At 40.2% G+C, this 21,752-nt stretch overlaps 1 protein-coding gene across 1 annotated transcript in view; it reads left to right on the forward strand.

Moving 5' to 3' along the window:
- Nucleotides 1-21,752, forward strand: part of vcana (versican a) — a gene marked incomplete at its 3' end in the record, with an annotated part of 46,579 nt that overhangs the window by 14,872 nt on the left and 9,955 nt on the right. Inside the window, exons 4-5 of the mRNA XM_040154700.1 lie at nucleotides 5-132; nucleotides 2,327-2,620. Coding sequence (XP_040010634.1) covers nucleotides 5-132; nucleotides 2,327-2,620 — 422 coding nt within the window. The remainder of the gene's footprint in view (nucleotides 1-4; nucleotides 133-2,326; nucleotides 2,621-21,752) is intronic.

Raw genomic sequence — 21,752 nt, forward strand, 5'->3', positions numbered from 1 at the left:
ATAGATACCCAATTACAAAGCCAAGGAAAGGATGCTATGGCAACCTCCAGACTAAACCTGGCGTTAGGTCATATGGAACCAGGAAACCCACGGAGACCTATGATGTATACTGTTATGTAGATAAACTTAATGGTAAGTCAGCTACAAAATTAGGCTGTTGTAATTCTAAGCAAAGAGTTGTTGTATAGAGACACTGACACACCCTCTGGCTAAAATGACGAAACCTCCAAATTATCACAGTGCCAAAGCAAATAACTTTTACAGCTTATGACACCGCTGTGGAAATACACTTGATTGTTTTGTTTGAAAATTTTATTGTTGACAACATGTGATCTTTTGTATATATTGTTGGGTCAAACAGTGCCATGTGTTGTAGAGAGGGAATTAGGTTTAGAGAGAAGCTCCTAATAATTTGACTCTAAAGCAGAAATCAAAATTCATTGTTGTTCAAAGTGGTTTTTGAAAAAGTCACTGAAAAAATTTTTTGATAATGGGGGCTTTTAGTGTCTTTTGGCAAGTCATTTTCTGTTTGTTCATTATCCAGTCTGTTACGGCTGATGGACTCAACTCCACTCAGAGATATTTATGACCGCTAACATCCCCGTTGATACATCTGAACTCCAATCAGCCCTCCGTAGTTGCTCTTGTTATCTGGGATGAGTACAGTGCACCCCTGCAACAGAACATAATACTAGTTTTACAAATTATTTGTGAATATGAAGCCATAAGCCAGTATTGTTAAATTTGTATTATTAGTGTTATGAGCAGATGTTGATGATGGAGTCAGCCAGGGAACGTAACCCCATCCCACAGCCATCAGGAACTTACACATACATCTTCCACTTAGCTCTTTAATCTCTCCAAGAAACTATAAATGCATTTGTGACCTCACTGTATTCTGGACCTGTTGCAAACAATGGGTAGCTGTGTAGTCATTAAACGTTCTGTTACACACATACCACAAAATACTTATCTCAAGAGTTAATTGCTTTGATTTACTGGGTTTCTGGTTGTCTGATTTATTTTGTGTATTAATTGGTGATAGAAAGCATTATAATAGACATTTCCTTGGGACATTGTGTTTACATCAGTTTGCGTATTAGATTGCTGGCAAACGACAATGCCATGGATATTGCCATGTTGCCATGTTGATTAATATCATATCACTTTTTTCTTTTTTTCCAGGACAGTTTGACATATATAGTACATGATAAATAGTTTTTTTCTAATATAAAACTTGTGGTTACCAATAACTTACTGGTAGTCATCAATATAATGTTTAATGGGCAGAAATGGGCTAAAATTACGAAACCTCCAAATGATCACAGTGTCAAGGCAAATTACTTTTATAGCTTATAAAGCCGCTGTTGAAATACCCTTAATTGTACATAACATCACTGTGTAAAATAGGGAACTTTGGTTGTTGAAAGTTTTAAGTTTTCCATGGCTGCTTTTAAGAGGTACATTTCTGGGTGGAAAACATCTCCTAATGTTAATGACATTGTAAATCAATGGGATGAAACCAACATGGGATATTTGAAACGTTACGCCCAAGACTAAGTGAAAACATGCAGTTATCCTCTCTTGTAATGTTGTTTGGTTTCAATCACGATCTTGCCTTTCTGTAGTCTTTTGTATCCATTATTCCTGTTGGCAAATACAAATATTAATAAATGTCATAGTGCAGTAACCTTCCTGAAGGTAAGATCCTTACACAAACAACATGAAGGAATAAAACGTAGAAGGTATAATCTAGTTCACTCATCCGCGAGGGGAAACCTAATGTCCTGAAGCACAGATGCATTCATTGACAGGCCAGGCACATTGTCTGCATTGCTATCCCACCTCAGATTAATATAATGAATGAACTACTGTTGTCCTAAATATGATCGGTGGGAGATGTTTTGGGTCTGTGCCCTGCACAGCTGCGACATTTGTCAGCTGTTTTCGGGCTATGTCTCTTCTAAAAGGTCAAAATGGTCTAAGCATCTGCGGCTTGAGATTACTCAAAATATTAGGCTTTTCAGCTCGGTTTTAAGTTCAACATTTAAAACAGAAATGTGAAATGACTGCCCATCTCTTAGTGGTATTGTACTGAGTACTAAGTGGAGGGGATTGGTTGAACAATGAATAACCATAAATATGTTTATTCATTTTTTGTTTATTCATTTTTTGGGTCCTGAGGAAGTGATCAGATTCCTAAAATCTCATCACTGCTGCTTAGAGTGATCAGATTTTGTTGCTGTGATCACTGACAATTCGTTGTCATTTTTGCCTTTGACTTTGTGCTTCTGCATTGAGTCTTCATTATCCCTCTTTGATTTAGGTGAAGTGTATTATGCCCCTGTGATCCATAAGATGACTTTTGAGGAGGCCCGTGAAGAGTGCAAGAAGAGGAAGGCTGTTTTGGCAACCCCTGGCCAGCTCCATGCTGCCTGGCGACAGGGCCTCGACAGATGTGACTATGGCTGGCTCTCTGATGGCAGTGTACGACATCCTGTTGCAGTACCCAGAGTGCAGTGTGGGGGAGGCCTGCTTGGCGTCAGAACCATGTATCGTTACAGAAACCAGACTGGCTTCCCAGAACCAACTATGAAGCTTGGAGCTTACTGTTTTAAAGGTAAACTAACTCCATGGGTCTTATTATTTAGTAGATTTACAGTATGTCATGGAACAAAGTTGTGCCTGCATATGGTGGGTCATGTGGTGTATATGTTTATATTTTGGTTTGTAAAAGACAGACAGTGATTGAAAGCACAGACCATTCCAAAACCAGGCCTGGGCTATAAGGAGCTATGATCTCATCTCCTACATGTATTCACTTCTGCTCCCTCGCCCTTTGATTTTCTGCTTCTTTGCACCACTGTACATATTCCCACATGTAAAACCAGACCAACATTTTAAAATGTTTAGAGCCTATCTCATCTTTTGTCCATTGTTCCGTTCACTCTGTGTCTCTATTTCTTGCATTATGTATAATTTCAATGACAACAACAACTGGAGCAAAGCAGAGGAATTATTTTCTTATGGGCATTGCATGTTATGTTCCAGACTAGTCTCGCAGTTTGCAGTGTCAAGTTGACCTCACTTTCTCACGTTTTAGTTTCCCGCCCATGCCTATGGCAACAAAATTAGCCAAGAGGAGGGTAAAATTATACTGGTAAACTCTGTTTACTTTAAAAGCAATGGACAGGCCAGTTCTTATTCTAATGGAGAAATTAATGTCTGATAGTTTGCTTGAGAGTTTGGGAACAGTCAGTATCTGTCTGTGTTTTTTTCATTTTTTTTCATATCATTTTTACTTCCAGATGGGCTAGTCAAGGCCTCTTAAGCTTTATCCCTATAAAACCTCACTGCTGTGTGAAACAAACTAAAACAGTACTTGAGTACTATTCAGAATATTCAGATTTTTATTATCATATTTATAAAAGGCCAAATAAATTGTAATTCCAATCATAATATATCCAAAAGAAACCCCAGCAGCGTAGGTGTTGGGGATGTAGAAATTCATTAATTTATTTTTTCTGTAAACTTTTTTTCACTTTCCAAGGACTTGTCTGTCGGACGCACTTAGGTATGCATGGAAACGACTTCTTTTTTCAAACCATGGTCAATACTGACCACGGGAAGAAAGGAGAATATAAATACTGACACTTCATGGTTCACTGGAATTTTGTGGAATTAGGTTAACCTCTCAAAATATAAAGTGTTCTTAACTAATCGGTATCCCCAGGGCAAAACCAAATGACAGATGATAGTCGCCATTTAGAGAAGCAGCAAAAGTAACTAATACCACACCTGTCAGCCTTTTTAGTCACACCATCCAACTCCCTTTTCACCTTTCTCCTCTCATTTCCGCTGTCAGAGTTTGCCCTCTGTCATTCTCACTTGTACTTATCAGAGCAGACGTTTGGATAATGGACAAAGCTACTACCGGACTTCTAAATTCAGTCATCCTTGGTGACCCTTGACCTGGCCTTTCCATCTTTACAAATGAGAGGTTGGATAGATAAGCTGTCCCCTGCCTGGCCATTTACTGCCCCTGAGGCACGCTAACTCTCGCGGTGATAAGTCCCCATGGAGTTCAGAGGGCACACAAACAGGCCACCCTCACCTCCTGCTCTGTGTATTCCATGTCAGCTCTCTCAGTCATGTTGTATTTACGCCCCTGTCTAAGTGCTTTTCAAGTACCCTTGTTTGGTGGGACTCACTTCATCATTTCCTGCTTTCCCACTCCCAATAATATCTCAAAAAAGAAATATTGTGTAAACCTATGTCAGTAAGACAACACAGTTAGACAAGGAGAAAGAAGGTGGGTGCAGTGGGAAAAAGGGGGTATTGGTCTCCGATTAAGTGTATGTATTTGCCCAGAAGAAAAAAAAGGCGTCACTAACAGCAACAGCTCAAATGCATTGGTGAGATAATGAACTCTCTCTGAGACTAGGCTATCTTTTCCCTGTTCGGGAAAAACATGTGTCTAACCTTACATCAGAGATACTGTAGTTTCATGAGGAAAGAAGGCTAGTACATAATGGTCAACAGCTGGCTTTACACAATCTGTCTGTGCAACAGAGGAAAGCTTTCTAAAGCTTTTAAACTGCTTTTTATGGGTGCGAGTAAATGAGAGAGCATTGGAGGACAGAGGCACACGGAGGAAGAGACATGTTCAAGAGAAACATAAAGGGATTTACTCAATAAAACCTTAAGAATAGGTAGACAAGTTCATTAGTGAGCATTTGAGGACCATCACTGATAGATGATGGTACTTGTACTGTCAATGACAGTACAAAAAATGTAAGTAAACACTCAGACCAACTGTTGGAGGAGGGATGGTTCACAGGGTAGAGTAGAGGACAAAAATAGACAGGGCAACTCTAACAAAACCACAACACTAGATTCCTTAAAGATTATATGCTGTTAAATTCCTCTGTTACAGTCATATGAATCCTTTCAGGAAGATCAGGAAATGTTGAGAGAAACAATTAAAGTGCTCTTGGTTTCCATGGAAAACAGAACACATTGAAAATCCCCCCATCTGCGTCAAACTGATGACAGAATATCCTATTTTAATCAGGTATAAGAGAAAGACTATTAAACATGAAAACCTTCCCAGTAACTTTAAGTAACATTGGTTCCGCTGTTTCTTTGAGAACATTGTATGAATTGATAGTAGTGCTAGTTACAAACAACACGAAGGGTTAAGAGAGGAAGTCCTACACATTAAGGTTTCCAGGAAACTTTTAACTCTGGGTTACACTGTTATTGCAGCTGTGGTATATTGCTCCTTGACTGCTTTTTAACTCATAAAGCTTGTCTCGCAAACTGCCTGCTTCACATACTTACAAGGAATAAAAAAAATATTTATATAAAGATTGTTTTAGTTTAACACATCATATATGTGTAACATTTGATTCAGGTTCTTATGTGCGTGTTGTATATGTGCTTATGTGTGTTTTGTAGGAAGGAGAGAGGTGATCAACCAGACTTCCTTTGTGGATGTGCCTGTGGACGGCACCATCACCTCTTCCACCATCAGCTCCACTTCCTCCATCCCTTTACTGGAGAGTAGCACCACTACGCTAACCCCAACATCTGAAACTGTATCGGAGGCGGATGAATCTCCAGACTCTCCAGTTCCTGCAGAGGCCTTGTCTATGTTCTCTACCAGTATGGCTCCACCTCGCCCCACTCCAGCAGGCCAAGAAGAAGAATTAATCACCACAGTCGCACCTACCATCACAGAAGAACATGAGGAAACTGATGACATAACAGCTGCACCAGACCTGGAGCTCCAATACATAACAGAAATCTTTAATACCACAGAATTGGTGTCTGAGCCCGTTGAAGAGCCAGATGATCACTCAGTGATTGAGATCAGCACAATCCAACCTGATGTCCCGATACCAGACGCCTCTCTCAGCACAGAGCCCATGTTTGTTGAGGGGAAGACTGAGGAAACTATTCTGGAGATCACCCCAGAGATGACCTCTGACCTCACCGACACTCCAACAGAAACAACTGAACTGACCAGTGGGGAAGTGTTCGGTTCCTCAGAATCAACACCCTCACTCACTGGGCTTTATTCAACAACACAATTCCCAGATAATGATCCCAGCATGAATGAGAATGATTTTGCTGTATCTGGACTGCCACCTACTCAGCCACCCCAACAGGACTTCTCATCCAGCCCATCAGACAAAACTAGTATTACTGATGGAGCAACAACCCCAACAGCCATTCCCACTGACACCACCTTTATGTTTAACACCCAACCTGGCAAAGAGGTGAGCCACCAGACAGGACCCGTAGAGACAACACAAACCACACCTCAAATGCAGGATGTAGAGACACTGGCTGTTATCCACAAGGAAAAAACCACATCAGCAGCTGTGACATCCACCACCATCCTGATTGACAGTGGAACCTCAGCCGAGGATATGACAACAAGCATTTTTGATGAGTCAGCCACCTGGGTGCCAGAGCACAGCGGTGACACCCTGAAAGAGGATGATACAGCAGCAGATGTTGGTACAGAGTTCCTTACATCTGCTCCCATGGCTTCAGCTGTGGCCGACATGACCGCCACTCCAGGTACAGTGGTCCCTGATGAGCTTTCCATCCAAGTGACCAGGTTGATGCAGATGCAGAATGTGTCAAGTAAGACATACCAACAATACCTTAAACGTTTGAAGCTTCATTTGACATATTAGTATTCAATTCAAACAGTTCTAATTTAAATGTAATTCAGATTTGGTTGTTTGAAGAGGAAATGCAATCACTTCACCGTTATTTGACCACAAGAACGAAAAGAAAGAGTGATGTCATAATAATTACGGGGCTGCATTGTCTCCGAGATTTTTTCTCGGCTGATTTATGATAATATTGTGGGAGTTGGGGGAGGCTGTGCTGACCAGGGTGCTGAAGTCGAGAGAAGGTCTGATTTGGACGTTCAGTGAGAATGTATAGTGGTTGAAGTAAACTGAGGTAAAGCAAAGACGGCATAGGCAGTGTATAGGGCCTCTGCTGTTGAGCAGTATGATTTAAAAAAAAAAAAAAAGTATATCCTGCTCAAATCAAATGCTCAAACTAAAGTGTTTTCTTTTTTTCCATTATGATTTTGCTATTTTTCCTAAAGCATTTAAACTGTTGAAGTTTAGTTAAGTTTTAGTGACTTGCTGTGCAAATATAATGTTTTTTAATGGTAATTGTAATCTACATATACAGTAATAGCAGTTACAGCATACTAGTACACATGTTTGCTTCTTCTGCAATCAACCAAATTGAAGCGTTTTGTTTTCCAGTTCCCTCGGTCTCATTTTGATGTGTGTTCTCAGTTTGAACTCCTGCTGAATGACTGCTTGGGCTTACGACCTCCTTTGTCAATCCAACTGAGCAGATGTCCTGATAACGATTTTGACACAGACAAGCAAGAGAAGATGGGAAAGATAGAGGAAAAGAGAGGGGAAAAATGAAATAAGGAGACGGCAGATGGGGAGAGAATGGGATCAGGATCACATTATGAACAAAATATTTAAAAGACGGAAGTTTTAAAACTTAATGTTAAATATAATTTACTAAGGTTGTTATAACCTTTGCGTAAACACATCTGTGTCCTTCAAAGCTTTAGATAGGTGGTTAATACTGTAGATCAGCATAAAGAATAGCTAAGTTTCGTTTGATTTAAATTTTCGGTCTCAAACCTTCAAAGTGACTGACTCTAGATTACTGGTACATATGCAATCATAAATCAACTTTCATATTTGAGATAATTATCTCTTACAGTTTTATATCCAGTTTGTCCATTTTCAAAGTGTTTCTACTGTCATTTTTATATAATAGTGATATTATATGGTCTGTATTTCTGCTTCTTTGTGGGATAAAATTTTCCTTTTTGAGTTATCTCAATTATGTTATTGCAGACAGGACTTAAAAATATCTAGTTATCTTTAAGTCATGAAAACTTAGAAACTGAAAATACATATTTAGGCCATGACTTTCAGGCCAACAGCATATGAGCTCACATGTAAACAGCAGCTGCATCATTTTTTACTTTGTAAATTTGCTCCCCATCTGAGCTGCAAACATTGCCATGGTTACTCATTCCTTGTCCCTGAAGAGAAGCTTGTGTTGGAGGGAAGGGACCTGGTGAATTGGAAAGTATTGGAAAGTAAGTGAATTAATTGGTTATTTGGCAGTTTTTGGAATTTGGTCTGGATTCCTAGTAGGTACTAAGTCTGCCTGAGAGAGCAGCGGTCTGTACTCCAAGTTATACACATTCAAACTGCTGGTGTTTTCATCAGCACTGTGTATATGCAGTGTGGTCAGTTTAGCCTCCAAAAGTACTCATTACATAGCGCGTATACTTGTGTGTGCATCTACAGTACTAAACGGAAAAAAAGATACAAAATCTGTCTGTGTGTCTGTATGCCCTGTGTGTATTTATCCTGTAAATAACTATGCATTTGCAGAATTTCTCTCCTTGTTTGTGCATGTACTAGCTTACTGACAGCCAGTCTGGCAATAACAGGGGTCAGTTGGCAGTTTACCTGAGTAAGCACAGATGCCTGTCTTCAGCAGAGACTGGACACCACCTCAAGAGGTGATGTCATTGCTAATACAAAGTCTCCCCTTTCTGTGAGGACAGCTGGAAGCTGCCTGACCGAAGCGGGGGATTTTAGCGACTTTTACTGCCACATCATGTGATGTGGCTCAGCTGAGGGACTTGATGTTTCTTTCTGCCCTCCCAGTTTGTGTGGGAAAAGCTTGTGGAAAATATTGTGCAGAAAAGCATATTGTCTGGCTGGATGGTAACAAAGTGCACAATAATATCAGGATGTTTAGAGAAGAATTAATGAATGAGTATCTATTGTTGTCAGTTTAATGGTCATGTGAACATTGCCCATGTGTTTCTGATTAATTGAAGACAATTAAATCCACTGTTTACCATGTGTTAAATAACATATTATTACTTGTTGAAATGCTGATACTCTGAGGCGTGTCAACCACAAATGTCACAAAACCATGCACAGAACCATATACAGTACATTCTTACTGCAGTAAAAAATCTATTCAACATTCACTTCAGTAACGCTTGCTAAACTGATTCATTGTTTCTGTTAGAGTCTTAGACGAGAAGATTGATATTGCTCTAATTTCTGCAAAATGAATTAAGGCTACAGTCGATGAATTTGTTACTTTAAGTTAAGAGACTTAACTGGAAACAATGGGAAACAGCTAGCATGACTGTAACAAAACAGTAACAAATCTGTCATTATAACTCATTTGTATGATACGTACAAAAACTGATGTGTGAAAATGGCAGTTAGCCGTTTTATAGGGGGCTATGTGCCAGACAATTTCTTGACCGGGAGCCATAACTTCCTGGAGTCTCTGCTTATTGCTCGTCAACTGGTTGTGGCCAGGAAATAGTATGGCATGTAAACCCAGTAGAACAATGAGTTGTTGTTTTTATGTTTCATTTTTTGTGCGGACTAAACAAAAGTGATATAAGGTGTTAATTAGTGAGCTTCAGAGGTGCTGGTAGGCAGATTTTGTAACTGCTGGACAAAGCTAAGCTAGCTGTTTACACCTGTTACAATCTTTTTAGGCAATGCTAAGCTAACCGGCTGTAGCTTCATACTGAACAGACAGACATCAGAGTAGTATCCATCTTCTTATTTAACTCTCTATCAGAAAACAAATAAATCTAGTTCCTAAAATGTTGAAGTATTCCTTTAAATATTTTGTAGCCCACAATTTGCATAGATCGCTGCTGAACTCCAGTTTGTCTTTTTTTTTTAACCACTGTAGAATCTAATGATATGCCACAAACCTTAATTTTTACCATCTTCAGTAAACTACATGCCTCCAATTATATATATTTATAGGTTAGTCACAAATATGGCGCTGATGGTCATAAACTCATTGATTTATAACGTCCTCCAACTTTAACGACCATATAGGTAATTTGCCTCTGCCCTCAGATACGACCCATAGGACCGTACCAGTGGCAGGTGTATCGCTGTTATTGTAACAATTATAAAGACATGGTTAAGGTTGTGGAACGTTTATGGTTTCCTTAGGTTCAGGAAAAGATCATGGTTTGGGTTAAAATAAGAACTTCCTTAAGGTTAGAGGATCACCGTTCTCATCATCATCATGGTTATAATAATAAACATGCAGTTTAAGTTGTAACTTCCTCCTTTGGTCCCGTCATATTTAGTATGGCGACTAAAGGTGGCATAACAACAAAAAGTAACCAGGAGTCAAAATAAGCTGCTTGCACAGATGACCAATGGGGTAGTTTTTTTTTTTTTTTTTACAGGATGAAAGTCTCTCCTTTATACTAATACTATTAAATTTCACAAAGTAGTTTACATAAAGATGTTAATGGTGATTATGATACATAATCACATAATCACATGTTTTTCACTAGGGGGTTCTTTAGATAGGCTGGAAAAAACTATGAAGACTAGGGTTGGCAGTGCTTTTTTGTGCTATTTAGATTTGGACATTCATGTTTAATGTGGTTTTGGGACTTCAGCACAGCCAACTGATGCTGCGAGGTGGAGGGGGACTAAAGGGAAAGGCCTATACTTGTGTGTGTGTGTGTGTGTGTGTGTGTGTGTGTGTCTGTGTGTGTGTGTGTGTCTGTGTGTGTGTGTGTGAAAGAGAGAGAGAGACAGAAAAAGATAGTGTGTGAGTATGAAGTGTGTGTGGGTCTGTTAGGTGAGTCCATTGCCTGAATTCCCAGGTTTGACCTGGGTTCTAAACAGGTGTCTTTTGTGCAGAGCTGAGCTGGTGCAGGTGTTCGTCTTTGCAACCAATAATCTTTCTGAATCACCACTTGTGGGAAACAGAAAGAGAGAGGGGACAGGGGGCAGAGAAAAAGGTAGTAAAGTGTGTATAAAGGATTTCAGGTTTTTGTGTGTGAATACTCTTATCCTCCTCTTTGCTTGTACTACCTACCTAAGAAAACATTGGTAAACAGTTCATGCTGAACAGGACCAAACTGTTCATTTTAGGATTAAAACCAGCTCCCTTTCCTGTTAATTCCAGATCTGTCACTATGGCACACTCAATGATTTTTTTTATTAATTATGGGCATGCAAAAAATGAATGCATATTCTTGTAGGAGGGATAGCCACACAATTCTTCATATGTAACAATATTCCTTTCTATAGTCACTTTACCTGGACATTCAGTGGGCGTCATCAGGATTTTACCTCATGCCAGCTTTTGTTTTTCTTAAAGAGAGAGCATGGAGTCAAGCCCTTTTCTTACCTTCAAATGTTACGATTGGCATCAATTAGTTTACTAAATAGAGCTGTAATATAAAAGCTTTAATATCTTGATAGTTTGGTTTTGTGTAGTAATTTAAGGCAACTATTTTGTAGAGGAGGTGGCTTATTTCCAGCCAGAAAACATCTTCTTTATTCATATGAATACATAAACCCATCTGAAGCAACAGAGCGTAGGTAGATGATGATAACATTGCATGCTGTAAAGGGAAATTAACGCTGCTTCTGTGTTTGACTTAAAATTATGAGCAGACAGCTGCTGACATCTGAAATCACTTAGTCTGTCGACTGGTATTTAGATAATATGCAAGGAGTAGGCACAGTAACATGAACACTTTCAAAACATAATGATACCTGAATCAATACTACTATATGTTACCTTTATGAGGGTTATGATGGGTTTTTTTTTTAATTTATGTGTTAATGTTAATGTTAATTTTTACTAAGAATTTGGATATAAATGTTTTGATTAAACTCTCATTTAATATTGTAAGCTGTAGATTGTAACAATGTTGTTTTGGATTGAATTATATGATATGGTTTTCATATTCTATATCCTACATACATGAGAATATGTTCTGAAATGTCTTAACAAAACATTGACCAGTCACAGCTATAGTTGCATATTATATATGCTATAAATGTTGTCGACATACTGATATATACTTTGATTCATATTTTCTGTGTCGAATGTGTAATCCTTTTTCAGTCAAAATAGGAGAAGAAATGTTTTCTTTTCACATCAATTTGGAATATAATCTTTGAATTATTATTTATTAATTTATTTTCCCATCATTTTAACAGGAAGTCCCATTGAGATAAAAAAAAATCTCTTTAACATGAGAGACCTGGCCAAGATAGCAGCTGTACAAACTTGCAACATTTTAAAATCCAACATATACAACAACAAACATAAAATACCTCATATATGACATGATATACAAAAATCAACAAATAAATGAATAAAAAACAGCAATATGAGCTCATGGAGCATCTCACTAAAAACAGCCACATTCGGGATGATCCCCTTAATAAAACGTTTTATTTATGGTTTGGTTGAAGTTCAGACACTAATAAGCAAAAGCTTTCAAATATTTTGGAAAGAGATTTATTTGCAATGTTTCGTAATGTTTGCTTATTTCAGAACTTTTTTAGGTTTAAAGAATTATTAACACTAATAAGAACTGTGAAATTCATCAATCATTCAAATCTTCTATTTGTATTTTTTTTTTAAATTTATTGGCTCAGTAGCAGATGCAGTGAACAGTAAGTATTTTTACAAGTGTACAGACATAGAACTCACCAATCCAGTTTTGAGAAGGAATGCTTAATTGAGAAAAAAAAAAAATTCAGAATGCTGAATTGCTTTGCACTCAAAATGTCACAGTCTGCCCTTATATTTCTTTATTTTCTTTACAGTTGACCAGGCTCAACAGCTGCAAGATTTTCAGTCTCCTGCCATACCAGTTGTGCCTGACCATCCAACCCCCTCCATAGCCGATGGTGCACCCATCCTGCAGAGTGGAGACCCAGACCTTTTCTCTCAAGGCACTCCAACCCTCACTCCAGCTGTTAGTTTTATAAATGGTAAACATGAGATCACATTAGAGCCACAGAGCCCAGAAGACATAGAGGCCAAAGGTACCCAGATTTTGACAAATGTGACAACTCTGGGAGCAAGCGATGAAATAACCAAGGTGTTTGATTCTAGTAGGACCAATCATCTTAATGGCTCCACTGAATCTATGGAGGAACCCACAGAAGTATTGGTCTCTACATTGATCCCAGATGTTGATGAATATGATCCTGATATAATCCCAATAGTTGAATCAACACCTCCTCACATACTCCCTAAAGAAAATGACCTGAGCACAAATGGCCCCACACAGAAACACTCAACCTCGGTTCCAGTCTCAACAGTGGAGGGCAAGATTCCATCCAAAACTACACAGAAAACTGAAGCTGGTCCAGCTGCCACAAATGTCACAGGGGGGATGAGTGATGTCCCAGCTAACTCTGCTGACTTTGTTCCTACAGTAACACCGGCTGAGCCACAGATCACCAAAAAAACTGGAGAAACCCAAACAACAAAGGCTGATAAGGAAACCACTACTGTCATTACCACATCTTTACAAGAAGAGGTAGACGAGTCAGGGAGGACTCCAACTTCTGTAAAAGATGACTCAGAAGTGACTCAGACAGGGGAAGCAGAGGACAAATTCTCTGATATTTCTTCAACTGAACTTCACAGAGCCATGGATAAAGAGGAAATCACAGGGGAAACAAAGAGCACATCTTCCACTCCAGCTGCAGAAGACAGCAATCACTCTACGTTACAGAGTGTGTCCACTCCCTCCTCTGATGACTCTGATGGGAAAACACCAACATCAACAACTAGTGACTCACAGAGCTTCAGTCAAGATGTGGCGGGAGGGAAAGAGACCCAAACCCCAAAAGAGTTTGCCTTCAGTACAGTGACTCCTTCAGTATCTAGTAGATCAGCCTCTCCTGAACAGACAGCCAAGACTGAGATAACACCAGCCATAGATTTAGGCAGCATTGAATCCTCATCATCTGTTGCACCTACCCTGGCTGAAACTTCAGAGGGGACAGTGATAAGTCAGGGAAGGAGTACAGTCAGCCAAGTACTTTTCATCTCACCTACTGAGAAAGCTGCGACTGATGCAATGTCTATACCAGAGGAGGAGGGTTCAGGGGTCCAAACAGTAAACTTGTTTACAACCAGCCCTCCATCACATACTTCTGCAGGGACTGCAACATCTTCAAGTTTAAGCCCTACACAAACGACAGATCAAGCAAGGGAGAGGGAAGTAACATCACAATCAGTACAAACAGCAGGCACAGGTAAAACATCTGTTCCCGCCACTGGTGAGTCGGAAGAAACTTCAGCAACCACCACTGCACACGAGGAGAGGAAACAAGATGAAACATCTCTTCCCTCTCATGAATCTATTGCAACCACTGCTTCCCCCTTATACACTGCTATTGAAATTATCAAGACAACAATGGCTTCATTCACTGAATTTTTCAGTCAATACTCAACAGAAAGTGAATCAGTAATGACTGATTTACCTGACCAAAAAGTCGATACTAGTGAGGAAACTGCCACCGGTTTCACAGATATGGAGGCTTCAATAGATCAAACTTCATCATCTGTGGCCACCCCTGCTTCTCCTATCAAACCAGATGAGTCTGTTTCAACTGCAATTTCAAAAGTGGAAATTTCAGGTGTAACGAAGGACACAACTCAAACACAACCTTCAACAGTGATCTCAGTAAGTAGCATTACAGAGAAAGGTTCATTTCAGCCTAGTACTGCTGGAAAAAGTGCAGATGACCAAACATCTGTTACAACATCAATAGAAGCTACTGCAGCAGCTAGCATGCTTAGCACAGAGAAAGCTGTTACAGAAACAACACAATATGAAAAATCTTATGGTTCAACCACAGCTGGCACAGTAGCTCATCTGCTCACAACTACTGAAAGGATATCAGTTACATCTGAAGTTAGCTCAATTTTCACACCCGTAGATGAAGTGAGCTCTGAAGGCCAGACAATATCACCTGAAACATCAAAGGGTGGAATTACAGAAGCATCATCAGAAGAAACATTAAGGACTGAGTTTTCTTCTGACATCAGCATGACCTCAACTCCCTCCTCTACATTTAACACAGGCAGGGAAGTGACAAAAGAACACATGGAAAAACCATCCATTTCACCGGAACCAGTAGTTGGTGGCTTCACTGACAGCACACAACCCACTTCAGCAGCAGAGGTGAGCTATGTAGGGCAAACAACAAAATCGTCTGTGTACAGCACTGAGAAACCAACAACATTGTATGAAGAGACAAAGCAAACAGCAGTTTCATTACAACTAAGCACATCTACTGCCTCTGGCCTGGCAGAGACAGTCTCAATAAAAATCATTACAGATGAAGAAAGCTCAGGCAAACGGACAGCTGAAGATTCAAGAACACACTTTGTTACAGCTGCAGCCTCCTCTCTGTTTAGCACTGAGAAGCCAACAGCACATCCAGTTGAGGAACAAGACATTGCTGTCAAAGATCAGGAAGAAAAGCCCTCACTTACTTCAGTGACTTATCAGACTGAGAAAAGTTCTGTTCTCACTCGAACCATTGAAGAGGGCTCAGGTGACCAAACCCATGACAATTTCTCTCAAACCTCTTCTATCATTACGTCTTCTCTCTACAGCACTAAACAACCAACAGTGATGTCACCTGCAACAACAGAAACTGGTGAAACGGAAAAGACAACAATTCTATCACCATCAGTTTCTTCGGTCTCAGATATGACCACATCAAGCTCAAATAAAAAGTCGCTGATTTCAGTCTCTGATATATTGCCTACTGTTTCCGACATTGATGACGACATTATTAACAGTGAAAATGCAATAGTTGAATCGATTCCTTCCTTCAGCGGCTCAACCTCAAAACCAGAAACAACATCACTCTTGATTCTCACAGACATTGAAAAAGAAGCTGAAATAAGTGATACTTCAAAAATAGCTGGTACTACAGCTTCATCATTCTACAGTACTGAGAAACCAACATCATTGTCAGGTAAAACTCAAGAGACTGTTACAAGTAAGATTGATGAAGAGTCAGTAACTGCAGAGGCAAGTTCTAGTCTCCTAACAACAAATGAAGAGAGCTCAGATGAACAGACAACTGAGATGTCCAGCAAACAAACTTCTGCTCCCACGGCTTCTTCGTTGTTCAGCACAGAGAAGTCGACAGCATTGCCAGTTGGGGAACAAGACAGTTCTTTCACAGATCAGACAGAAAAACCCTCAGTTTCAGATGAGACAGAGAAATTTTCCGTCATAACTCCAGCAGATAAAGATGGTTCAGGTGACAACACCCCAGACATATTCAGTCCGACCTCTGCTGTCACAGGTATGTCTTCTCTCTACAGCACTGAGGCACCAACATCAATTTCACCTGGAACAACAGGAAGTCTTGAAACACGTAACATAAAAATGCCCTCACTCACAAGAGAACTAACATTTTCTCCAGTTTCTGATGAGACACTAACAAGCTCAATAACACCGATTCCAAGTTTAGCTTCTGTTATATCATCTACTGTTCCAGACACTGGGGATGGATTGATTAGCATTGAGCCACCAATGGTGAAGTCCATTCCTTCCTTCAGTGGAACAACCATGGAACCTGAAACATCATCATTAACATTTTTCACTACCACTGATACTGAAAGTTCTGGATACAGCAATGTTGATTTTACTGGAGAGTCACTAATTTCAATAGCCACCGTCTCCTCAGGGTCTAGCACCGAGACTACATCAATGAGTGTTACGTTAAAGGAAACTGTCACTGTGGCTTCATCACTTTCCAGAACAGAGAAACCAACATCAGTATCACCTGAAACACAAGCAAATGTAATTACAAGTCTGACAGAAGAAGATTCATTAACACCAGAGAAAGGCTCTACTTCCCCAACACCAGAGGAAGAGAGCTCAGGTGAACAGACAGCTGATCTGTCCAGCAAAGACACTCCAGCTCCTACAGCTTCCTTCTTGTTCAACACTGAGAAGCCAACAGCACTGCCAGGTGAGGAACAAGACAGTGCTTTCACAAAACAGACAGAAAAGCCCTCATTTTTTCCTATTACTGATGAGACAGAAATGTCATCATTTAGAGGAGAACCATCAGTTTCTCCTATCTCTGATGAGACACTAACAAGTTCAATAACATTAATTCCAAGTTTGGCTTCTGTTATATCAACTACCTTTACAGAAATTGAGGATGAAGATATTAGCATTGAGCCTACAATGGTGGAGTCCATTCATTTCTTCAGTGGATCAACTGTTAAACCTGAAAATTCATCATTCCTCATTATCACAGATATAGAAAATTCTGGAGACAGCACTACTGAGTTCATTGAAGAGTCAGTCTTCACTGCAACAACTGTCCCTTCAAATTTCAGGACAGAGTCACCATCAGTCACAGCATTACGTGAATCTGAAACTAGCGATACTTCAACAACTGCTGTTACAGAAGCTTCATCACTCTACAGTAGTGAGAAACTGACACCAGTGTCACCTGAAACACAAGAGACTGTTACCACAAGTCAGGCAAAGGAAGAAGAGGAACAAGACAGTGCTATCACGAGACAAACAGAAAAGCCCTCATTTTCTCCTGTTACTGATACCAAAAATACTTCTGTCCTCACTCCATTAGATGAAGAGGGCTCAGGGGACCAAAACCTAGACATATTCACTGCAACCTATTCTGTTGTAGGTACGGCTTCAACTTTATTCAGAACTGGTGCTGGATTAAAAGACAGCCGTGAAACTGATGAGACAAAAATTCCATCACTTACAGGAGAACCATCAGTTTCTCCCATCTCTGATGGGTCACTATTAAGCTCAATAACAGTGATTCCAAGTTTGTCTCCTGTTATATCATCTACTGTTCTAGATATTGAGGATGAAGATATTATCAGTGAACCTACAATGGTGGAATCCATTCCTTTCATCATTCGTTCAACTGCTAAACCTGAAACATCATCATTCCTTGTTACCACAGATGCAGAGAATTCTGGAGACAGCACTAGTGAGTTAACTGAAGAGTCAATCATCACAACAACCACTCTCTCTTCTATGTTGAATACAGAGTCACCATCAGTCACAGCATCACGTCTATCCGTAATAAGTGATACTTCAAAAACAACTGCTACCCCAGCCTCATCACTGTACAGTACTGAGAAACTGAAATCAGTGTCCCCTGAAACACAAGAGACTGTCACCACAAGTCAGATAGAAGAAGGTTCAGTAACAACAGAGAAAAGTTCTACTTCACCAACAACAGATGAAGAGAGCTCAGGTGAGCAGACAACCGATATGTTCATCAAAGACACTTTAGCTCCTACAGCTTCATCGTTGTTCAGCACGGAGAAGCCAACAGCACTGCCAGTTGTGGAAGAAGACAGTGATTTCACAGGTCAGAAAGAAAAGCCCTCGTTTTCTGCTGTTACTGATCAGACAGATGTATTTTCTGGCATTACTGCAGTACATGAAGAGGGCTCAGGTGACCAAACCCCAGACAGGTTCACTCCAACTTCTTCTCTCACAGGTACATCTTCATCTTCAATTAGCACTGTGACTCCGACAATAATGTCACCTGGAACAAATGAAAGTCTTGAAATAGATGAGACAAAAAAGCCATCACTTGCAAGAGAACCATCAGTTTCTCCCATCTCTGATGAGACACTGACAAGTTCAATAACATTGATTCCAAGTTTGTCTCCTGTTATATCATCTACTGTTCCAGATATTGAGGATGAAGATATTATCAGTGAACCTTCAATGGTGGAGTCCATTCCTTCCATTAGTGGATCAACTGCTAAACCTGAAACAGCATCATTCCTCATTATCACAGAGAATTCTGGAGACAGCACTAGTGATTTGACTGAAGAGTCAGTCATCACAACAACCACTCTCTCTTCTATGTTGAATACAGAGTCACCATCAGTCACAGCATCACGTCTATCCGTAATAAGTGATACTTCAAAAACAACTGCTACCCCAGCCTCATCACTGTACAGTACTGAGAAACTGAAATCAGTGTCCCCTGAAACACAAGAGACTGTCACCACAAGTCAGACAGAAGAAGGTTCAGTAACACCAGAGAAAAGTTCTACTTCACCAACAACAGATGAAGAGAGCTCAGGTGAGCAGACAACCGATATGTTCATCAAAGACACTTTAGCTCCTACAGCTTCATCGTTGTTCAGCACGGAGAAGCCAACAGCACTGCCAGTTGTGGAAGAAGACAGTGATTTCACAGGTCAGAAAGAAAAGCCCTCATTTTCTCCTGTTACTGATCAGACAGATGTATTTTCTGGCATTACTGCAGTACATGAAGAGGGCTCAGGTGACCAAACCCCAGACAGGTTCACTCCAACTTCTTCTGTCTCAGGTACATCTTCATCTTCATTTAGCACTGTGACTCCGACAATAATGTCACCTGGAAAAAATGAAAGTCTTGAAATAGATGAGACAAAAAAGCCATCACTTGCAAGAGAACCATCAGTTTCTCCCATCTCTGATGAGACACTGACAAGTTCAATAACATTGATTCCAAGTTTGTCTCCTGTTATATCATCTACTGTTCCAGATATTGAGGATGAAGATATTATCAGTGAACCTACAATGGTGGAGTCCATTCCTTCCATTAGTGGATCAACTGCTAAACCTGAAACAGCATCATTCCTCACTATCACAGAGAATTCTGGAGACAGCACTAGTGATTTGACTGAAGAGTCAATCATCACAACAACCACTCTCTCTTCTATGTTGAATACAAAGTCACCATCAGTTACAGCATCACGTCTATCCATAATAAGTGATATTTCAAAAACAGCTGCTACCCCAGCCTCAGCACTGTACAGTACTGAGAAACTGAAATCAGTGTCCCCTGAAACACAAGAGACTGTCACCACAAGTCAGACAGAAGAAGGTTCAGTAACACCAGAGAAAAGTTCTACTTCACCAACAACAGATGAAGAGAGCTCAGGTGAGCAGACAACCGATATGTTCATCAAAGACACTTTAGCTCCTACAGCTTCATCGTTGTTCAGCACGGAGAAGCCAACAGCACTGCCAGTTGTGGAAGAAGACAGTGATTTCACAGGTCAGAAAGAAAAGCCCTCATTTTCTCCTGTTACTGATCAGACAGATGTATTTTCTGGCATTACTGCAGTACATGAAGAGGGCTCAGGTGACCAAACCCCAGACAGGTTCACTCCAACTTCTTCTGTCTCAGGTACATCTTCATCTTCATTTAGCACTGTGACTCCGACAATAATGTCACCTGGAAAAAATGAAAGTCTTGAAATAGATGAGACAAAAAAGCCATCACTTGCAAGAGAACCATCAGTTTCTCCCATCTCTGATGAGACACTGACAAGTTCAATAACATTGATTCCAAGTTTGTCTCCTGTTATATCATCTACTGTTCCAGATATTGAGGATGAAGATGTTATCAGTGAACCTTCAATGGTGGAGTCCATTCCTTCCATTAGTGGATCAACTGCTAAACCTGAAACAGCATCATTCCTCATTATCACAGAGAATTCTGGAGACAGCACTAGTGATTTGACTGAAGAGTCAGTCATCACAACAACCACTCTCTCTTCTATGTTGAATACAGAGTCACCATCAGTCACAGCATCACGTCTATCCGTAATAAGTGATACTTCAAAAACAACTGCTACCCCAGCCTCATCACTGTACAGTACTGAGAAACTGAAATCAGTGTCCCCTGAAACACAAGAGACTGTCACCACAAGTCAGACAGAAGAAGGTTCAGTAACAACAGAGAAAAGTTCTACTTCACCAACAACAGATGAAAAGAGCTCAGGTGAGCAGACAACCGATATGTTCATCAAAGACACTTTAGCTCCTACAGCTTCATCGTTGTTCAGCACGGAGAAGCCAACAGCACTGCCAGTTGTGGAAGAAGACAGTGATTTCACAGGTCAGAAAGAAAAGCCCTCATTTTCTCCTGTTACTGATCAGACAGATGTATTTTCTGGCATTACTGCAGTACATGAAGAGGGCTCAGGTGACCAAACCCCAGACATGTTCACTCCAACCTCTTCTGTCACAGGTACATCTTCATCTTCATTTAGCACTGTGACACCGACAATAATGTCACCTGGAACAAATGAAAGTCTTGAAAAAGATGAGACAAAAAAGCCATCACTTGCAGGAGAACCATCAGTTTCTCCCATCTCTGATGAGACACTGACAAGTTCAATAACATTGATTCCAAGTTTGTCTCCTGTTATATCATCTACTGTTCCAGATATTGAGGATGAAGATATTATCAGTGAACCTTCAATGGTGGAGTCCATTCCTTCCATTAGTGGATCAACTGCTAAACCTGAAACAGCATCATTCCTCATTATCACAGAGAATTCTGGAGACAGCATTAGTGATTTGACTGAAGAGTCAGTCATCACAACAACCACTCTCTCTTCTATGTTGAATACAGAGTCACCATCAGTCACAGCATCACGTCTATCCGTAATAAGTGATACTTCAAAAACAACTGCTACCCCAGCCTCATCACTGTACAGTACTGAGAAACTGAAATCAGTGTCCCCTGAAACACAAGAGACTGTCACCACAAGTCAGACAGAAGAAGGTTCAGTAACAACAGAGAAAAGTTCTACTTCACCAACAACAGATGAAGAGAGCTCAGGTGAGCAGACAACCGATATGTTCATCAAAGACACTTTAGCTCCTACAGCTTCATCGTTGTTCAGCACGGAGAAGCCAACAGCACTGCCAGTTGTGGAAGAAGGCATTGATTTCACAGGTCAGAAAGAAAAGCCCTCTCTTTCTCCTGTTACTGATCAGACAGATGTATTTTCTGGCATTACTG

This window comes from Xiphias gladius, chromosome 19 (assembly GCF_016859285.1).
Source record: "Xiphias gladius isolate SHS-SW01 ecotype Sanya breed wild chromosome 19, ASM1685928v1, whole genome shotgun sequence".
In the NCBI taxonomy this organism is placed as follows: domain Eukaryota; kingdom Metazoa; phylum Chordata; class Actinopteri; order Istiophoriformes; family Xiphiidae; genus Xiphias; species Xiphias gladius.